Here is a 7,540-nt window from a genome sequence, read left to right on the forward strand (position 1 = left end):
AGCGGCCACTGTACTCCAGTCTGGGCGACAGAGTGAGAGTCCAACTCAAAAAAAAAAAAAGAGATTTAGAAGAAATTGCCTTATGTATACAGTTTCCTAGGTGGCTGGTAAATGTTAAACTACCTCCCTCCAGTGACAATAGGTGACATTTTGTTTTATTGATATTTTTAAGTATTTATAAATAATTCAAGTACATGTTTGTTTATATGTATATCTCTGTGTGTGTCCCATTGTTTTCTCTTTCAAGAAGGGTATGCTTGAGAAAATTACAAAAATATTATAATATACAGGTTTGGGGTTTTTTTCCACTCATTTTCTGAAATCATATTTTGTCAACTTTTTATTAGATCCATACTAAAGAACCATGAGCTGTTGCCTAACATTTTTCTAAATGTCATTTACCACAAGAGTATTTACAGATGTTTTTAATCTCTTTCCTTATGGCCTGAAAGACTTTGCCAAAATAAGTTAGCTAGTAAACATAAATACGTAAACATAAATACTCCAGCCATGTGAGTGATTACATAACAGGGCCAGGGGCCACAGTGTTCTATGCTAAAAACAGAACCTCTCAGTCATGTGGCCTGGGACCGTCCAGCCTTCTTGGAAAGGCCAGAAGAAGGGTGGGGTGCCGGTAAAGGGTGGGGCTGGACCGTTGAGCTTTCTAAAGGGCAAAATACTCCGCGCCCTTAGTGACCTTAGAATTTTACAAAATCCCAGTCATCTCACAAAGCCAGGAATTCTGGGTTGAAATGAGGTGTTTACATTTATACTTGTACCTACCAAGGTAACAAAGTTGGAGCCAGAGAAATTAACTTTCTGAAGCTGTGTATTTCCATAATTCTTTCTGGGTCTACTGCTTTATAGGAGAGAGCTATCTGTGTGGCTTCTTGGTGCTGCATTCCAAGATCTTGTTGTATTAGACCTTATGAAGTCTCTTCAGTTTCCTGTTTGTACCTTCTTTTGGGGGGTGGGGGTTGGAGTCTCACTCTGTCTCCCAGGCTAGAGTGCCATGCTCATGACTACCCCAGCGTCGACCTGCTGGGCTCAGCCTTCCAAGTAGCCGGAACTATAGGCATGCACTACTATGCCTGACTAATTTTTTAAATTATTTATTATAGAGACAAGGTCTCACCATGTTGCCCAGGCTGATCTCGAACCCGCAGCCTCAGGCAATCCTCTCACCTCGACCTCCCAAAGTGCTGGGAATACAGGTTTGAGCCACCGTGCCTGACTGTATCTTACTAAAAGGGACTGTCTTGACCATTTTAGATGCTCGGTCATTTGGATTGTCCTCAAGTTACTAACAAAATTCCTCTGCACACACCAGCCAGATACCGCGTCTTGTCCCCATGCGGTCAGTTATCGCTAGTGGTTCACGAGTTGCTCCTGTCTCAGGTGACCCCAACCACTGTGTCTGGAACCTCCTGTCTCCTCACGTGGGGTGTGAGTGCCGTGGCCTAGCTCTCCTGCCCTTGCTGTCCAAGTCTTGCAAACCATGGCTCAGAACCACAGACAGCTCTCTCTCACTCCTTGCTTTCCAAGCCTTCCCAGAAAAGCTGTGCAGTGATAACATGGTCCAGTCCTTTCCCAGGCTGTCTCAGGTGCCTAGATCATTCTCCTTCTCATCCCAGTGTTTCCAACCTTATTTCTCTTCACACTCCTATATTTCCTGTCTTATCCAACTTTGGAGAACTCTTCTTAGCCAGTTGAAAGAGAGATGCAGCATTCTGGTCACTCACCATATGCTAAATGCACTTAACGATCAGCTCTTCAGCACGCCTCAAACGGTAGCTTTGCCCAAGGACAGCAAACCACTTTGCCCAGGGCTGTCTACACAGTTCAACGAAGTGAATGGTTGGTTTTTAAAAACTGACATATATTCCCTAATTTTCCATTTTTCACTGAGTTCCCCAGATTGACCTGTTATTTCAGTGTAACGTAGCACTAATTCCAGGGCTTGCATACCTTAATATGAATCCTTTTCATGGAGTTGGAAGCCTTGGGCCGTGATCTCCTGTGTTTTGCTTGGCTATTCAAGCTTGAACAGGCCCCTGTGTTTTCCAAGTGTTGGTTTCTTCTCACATAAAATGAACTGTCACCACAGGTGCCCTGGGGATAGCTGAGATGATGAGATCAATCCACATATAACTGCGTGAGCCTTATGGTTGGTTTTCTTTTGGGCTTTGAGTTCCTAGAAGACAGGTGTCATGAACAACTCACTTAAATAGGCCTGTTGGTGCATGCCAACTGAAACTGACCAAGTGATCATAGGAATTTCCTTCCCAATGTAACTTAAAATCTTTGCTCTCTGTCTAGGTCAATGCTGGTCCACTAGCATATGCCCGAGCTTTCTTAGATGACACAAACACAAAAAGGTATCCTGACAATAAAGTGAAGCTGCTTAAGGAAGTGTTCAGGTAAGGCACACTGAAAATGCCTTCTCAAGTGCGTATTCAGGAGAGAGACGCTACTGTTGTTCCCATTCTTTGTCCTCTGCATGCCTTTATTTCCCCCTCCTGCATCATTTTAGGCAATTTGTGGAAGCTTGCGGTCAAGCCTTAGCAGTCAATGAGCGTCTGATTAAAGAAGACCAGTTGGAGTACCAGGAAGAAATGAAGGCCAACTACAGGGAAATGGCAAAAGAGCTTTCTGAAATCATGCACGAGCAGGTAGGTGCCACCCTGGCTCTGGCAACTTGAAGTTCTTCTTGTCTAGGAAATGCCATTAGTTGGCGGTCTCAAGGACACCCTCTGATGACCCAGGCCTTCCCATATTCTTCTAGAGTTTTTATATCTGAAGAAAAATGTACCATACCACACTCCTGCTACTCTCTGGCCCCAGGAAATTTGGGGAACCGCTAACAGATTGCCCTTCTGTTATTAGCTAAAGCAACCAGGGGAGAGCGGACCCACCTCATCACTGCTCCTAGAGGCGGCCTGTGTCATCAGCTTTCTCTCTCCTCACTCCAATCTATTAAAAAGAAAAAAGGAAAAAACACACACACACACCAATACACATGCTGTTCTTCGGCTTTCTTTAGTCCTTCAATCCTATGAATGAACAGGCTTACCAACCTGTTTTAAGGAATGTTCTGTTGCATTGAGAGTCTTTTGCCATTTAAAATATGGGGCTGTTCGGTTTCTGGTTCTTTACAACTGACCCGGGTGCCCCAGTGGGCTCTCGTGGCTGCTTCCCTCATGCTCCTTGTCACTATGGGCGTCTTCCCTGCGACTTTGCTGCTCTGTCCTTCCTGCATGCATTCCTTCAGTAGGAGTCTGCCTGTGGGCTCCATAGTCACCAGAGGAGACAGGTGATCAGGGCACCACGTGCATGTCCAAGAACGGCATCTACGTTACTGTTTTGTGAGAAGTTCGTTCTCCACATACCACAGTGCCTTTGTCCGAGTCACCGTCGCCCTAGTCTTTGTAGTTACCGGTAGTGCCTTGATAACACATAACCGGTTGCGTCTGTTCCATGCGTTGCTCTCCTTCAGTCTTGCGAAGCAGAAGCAGGGTCATTTGTCTCAGTTTATACTAGCATGTGACAATTCAGTGAAGACATTTCCGTTGCAGGAAACGAACTTCAGTGTATGAGCTTTAACTCACTTGCTTTTTTTCTCCTCCATGCTAACAATTCAGATGGGATGGTAATGTCAATTTTCAGTTTTATTTTTCCAGTTAACTCATATAAACTGGCTCACCGAAGGCTATTACTGAGTTTGCGCAATGGCAGACGTTGCACGTGCAGAGGAGAGCAGCCCTCTTCTGAATATTTTTTAAAAACAGGAAAAATTGGAAATGATTAGAGAAACGGATGTGTGAATGATTAAGCAGAAAGGGAGAGTATCTTGGGAACACATTTTGGGGAAAACTTGAGATCTTTCCCATAGAGCTTCCAGATCCCTGTAGAATGGGGAGCTTGGTCAGTGGACACCAACATTTGGCTATAAAAGATGAAAGCAGGAAGAGATTGTGGGGTGAAGCTGGTAAACTCCCAGAGTGTTGTGGACGTTTAATGCAGCGCTTTCCTCTCAGCTGTACCTAAACGTCTCATTACATCAACGCTATGAAGATTGAACCCTTTAAAAAAAAAAAGTGTTGTGACTGGGGGGGAGACTGCTTTTTGTGTGTGCATGTTCTTATTGGTCTCCACCTGGCTGGGGGTCAAGACTTACACCCAGATTCCTTCCATGGGGTGTAGAAAGGTATTTGTTCAGGGTCGGAAGGGTAGCACCCTCTCTTTCCCAAGATGAAATCTATAAGGCCCTGAAAAAAGGGGCCAGGAGAAACACAGATGCTCCAAATTCATTTCAAAAAGCATTTTCAAGGTCAAGACCTGGCTATGTCCTAGTCAGGCTTGTGTAAGGTAGACCTCAAGTTGCCTTTGGACCCGGTGAGTCTAGAAGGCTCTCCGCTCACCAACTTGTAAAGGAAAAACGTACTGTTCTTGACTTTTTCCTTCCAATCCTGGTCCGAAAACGGTCATTTATTAGATAAACTGAAAGTCTCCCTCTGCGAACTGCCAAAGCCAAGCTCTCTGGTGACCGTCACTCACGGTGATGGAGTGACCATCGGGTGACCCCTTGAGTGTGTGACATGCATGCACCATGTTGAGAATTGTCTGGCTGGGGTGTTATGCGTTGGTAATGTTGTGTTTCTTCTGTGCCTCGAGATCTGCCCCCTGGAGGAGAAGGCGAGCGTTTTACCAAATTCCCTGCATATCTTCAACGCCATCAGTGGGACTCCAACAAGCACAATGGTTCACGGGATGACCAGCTCGTCCTCAGTCGTGTGATCGCGCCTCATGGACCACGTGGGGGACTTGCTTTGTCATTTGCAAACTCAGGATGACTTCCAAAGCTAATCACTGGGGAGACCGAGCACAGGGAGAAAGAAGCCAAGGGGAAGGGGGGAGAAAGGTAATGAATTGTGTTATTTCTTAGCAGATTTTCTATAGGAGTCTTAAGAGGGTGCACATATTTTTTTAAATCTCACTGGCAATATTCAAGATGTTCATTGTGTCTTAACAGAGGTGTGTGGTAGACACTCTCAAGCTAGAGTTAAATGTTATTCTTCCTTACAGAGTAGTATTAAAATAAAAGGCCTAAAGAAAAAAAAGATGTTCTGGGATGTTTGCAGCAGGGATGGTAGCACTGATATTAACGCCTCGGGGACCTTCTGCCTCCAGGCTAAGCTGGAAAATCTTGAAAATATTTTTTTTCCTGTGGCACATTCAGGTTGAATACAAGAACTATTTTTGTGACTAGTTTTTGATGACCTAAGGGAACTGACCATTGTCATTTTTGTACCAGTGAACCAGGCGATTTAGTGCTTTTATACTCATTTCCTTGCATTTAAACTATGAAAGCTTAAAGAAACGATGTGAGCTTAAAACTAGTCAAGCAGTTTAGAACCAAAGGCCTGTATTAATAAACAACTATGCTAAAAAGTTTTAAAAAAAAGTACAGTATATTGTTATGTACATATCATTTGTTAATACAGCCTCGGCACTCTGTACATATATATGTATTACATTTCTACATTTTTAATACTCACATCAGCTTCTGCATTCTGTTTAATTGTGACACATTCGTGCTGTTGTAGTAGATGCGATAACTTTGACCTTCCTGTTTTATTCTTGTACATAAAAAAAGTGCAATATGGAGATGTATACAGTCTTTGCTTTATTAGTTCATAAACTGTTTCAAAAACTTCGTCCTTTGCCAAAATGGAGTATGTAATTGGTAAATCATAAATCCTGTGGTGAATGGTAGTATAATGTAAAGCTTTCACCATGTTCTATTTTAAGACATTAATTTAGTAATTTTATATTTGGGGAAATAAAGGTTTTTAATTTTATTTAACTGGAATTGCTGCCCTGCTGTAATTACACATTCTGTACCACATCTGTATTAAAAGTAACATTGCTGATTTTCCAGTAGTAATGCTGGGTATTTATTGTCTGACAGTCCCAAGAGGGCCAGTATGCTGACATCTTTGGGGATGACATAACATGGCAATCTGAAGTTTTTTAAATACTTGAGAGAAAAGTGAGTGTATAAAGCCAGGCTGACAAAATGCTGGTGGTTGTTGTAGCTAAGGTTGGGTGCGTGGGAAATCATAGTACCTGTTTCTCTGCTTTTCTGGAAGTTTCCATGATAGATTCCAGACTTCAGGTCTAGGGATCTTGTTACTCCAGAGGATGTGACCAAATGCTCTGTTGGACTGTGGTCTGGCTCCAAACTGTACCAGTTATTCCCCAAAACACGTAGATCCTTTATTATCTCTGGGTTTTCCTCGTCAGCTATGGCAAGGCTTCCATCTTTATCCTCCCCCTTGCTTGCTCTTGAGGATTCCTCTGGGATAATGCACAGGCAGCCACAGGTGGTCACACATCCTCATGAACTCTGAACTGGGTCATGTGATGTCTCAGATTTCAGATACTGGTCCAGTTTCTGGTGCGCCCAGTGACCCTGGCAGGTAGGTTGGTTTGTTGTAACTCCGTTCCATATAGTTCCAGTGATGAAAGGAAGAGGAGACTTTTTACAAAATATAAAACAACTGGCTTTACTATTTGAAGGGCTGTGAGGGCTGTCTTTTTATATATCTAATTAAGGAGAAAAGCTTGTGATCTGGTGTACCCCTTGAGCACCCATGGCTAAGGATCTGGTGGCATCTGAAACATTTACTGTTTTGTTTGCTTTTGTTTTTTTTTGAGTTGAGGTCTCACTCTGTCACCTAGGCTGGAGTGCAGTGGCACGATCATGGGTCACTCTCACCACAACATCAACCCCCTGGGCTGTGGTAATCCTTCCACCTCTGCCTCCCAAATCGCTGGGACGACAAGCATGCACCACCACACCTGGCTAATTTTTTTAAACATTTTTTGTAGAGACAGGGTCTCGGTACGTTGCCCAAGCTGGTCTCGAACTCCTGGGCTTAAGTGATCCTCCCACCTCAGCCTCCCAAAGTGCTGGGATTGCAGGTATGAGCCACCACACCTGGCCACACTGTTTATCAGTAGTAAAGAGAAAAGGACTTGAAGAGATGAAAGATGAGAAAGGGCCGTGGTAGCCCATTCTTCGGCCATTTAGACGTATCTAGCATAGGTCTGCTCTAGGTCTCTGCCATACCAGGGCAAGGTAATAATCCTTGACTCTAATGTCATCAGGGGTACATAGAAGAGTCACTGAGCTGGATTTTCTAGTCATAAATGCTTCATTTAGAAGCCATAAAATTCAGGTTACCACGTAGGAAGATCAATAAAAGTCTAGAAAGAGTCCCTGTCAGATAAGGTTGAATTTGGAAGGTGGCCAACCCTCACCACAACAGAAGAAAAAGGAACCATCTCTAAGCTCAGGACATCTCCTGTTGACTCTACAGTGAAGCACATTCATATCAGTTAAAAACCTGTTTTCGTTTATGTGCAAAATCTTAAGTTCGACACGAAGTTACACATTAAAGGAGCAATTTCTTGGGAAAGATTTGTAGTAAAAAATTAGCCGGGCGTGGTAGCACACGCCTGTAGTTCCAGCTAC

The 7,540-nt window shown here is 43.6% G+C and overlaps 1 protein-coding gene across 5 annotated transcripts in view; it reads left to right on the forward strand.

The window, feature by feature from the left end:
* Nucleotides 1-5,943, forward strand: part of DOCK9 (dedicator of cytokinesis 9) — a 239,202-nt gene extending 233,259 nt beyond the window's left edge. For 3 of the 5 annotated variants that reach the window (XM_008070565.2, XM_021718816.1, XM_021718817.1), the window contains 3 exons: nucleotides 2,320-2,420; nucleotides 2,534-2,672; nucleotides 4,675-5,943. In XM_008070565.2, coding sequence (XP_008068756.1) covers nucleotides 2,320-2,420; nucleotides 2,534-2,672; nucleotides 4,675-4,797 — 363 coding nt within the window. In that variant the 3' untranslated portion in view covers nucleotides 4,798-5,943. Of the gene's footprint in view, nucleotides 1-2,319; nucleotides 2,421-2,533; nucleotides 2,673-3,641; nucleotides 3,650-4,674 lie in introns of all 5 variants that reach the window. The other 2 variants (XM_008070568.2, XM_021718818.1) reach the window with 1 other exon arrangement.
* The last annotated feature ends 1,597 nt before the right edge of the window (nucleotides 5,944-7,540 follow it).

This window comes from Carlito syrichta, unplaced genomic scaffold, assembly GCF_000164805.1.
Source record: "Carlito syrichta isolate Samal-C Ts95f unplaced genomic scaffold, Tarsius_syrichta-2.0.1 Scaffold313642, whole genome shotgun sequence".
NCBI classification, from domain to species: domain Eukaryota; kingdom Metazoa; phylum Chordata; class Mammalia; order Primates; family Tarsiidae; genus Carlito; species Carlito syrichta.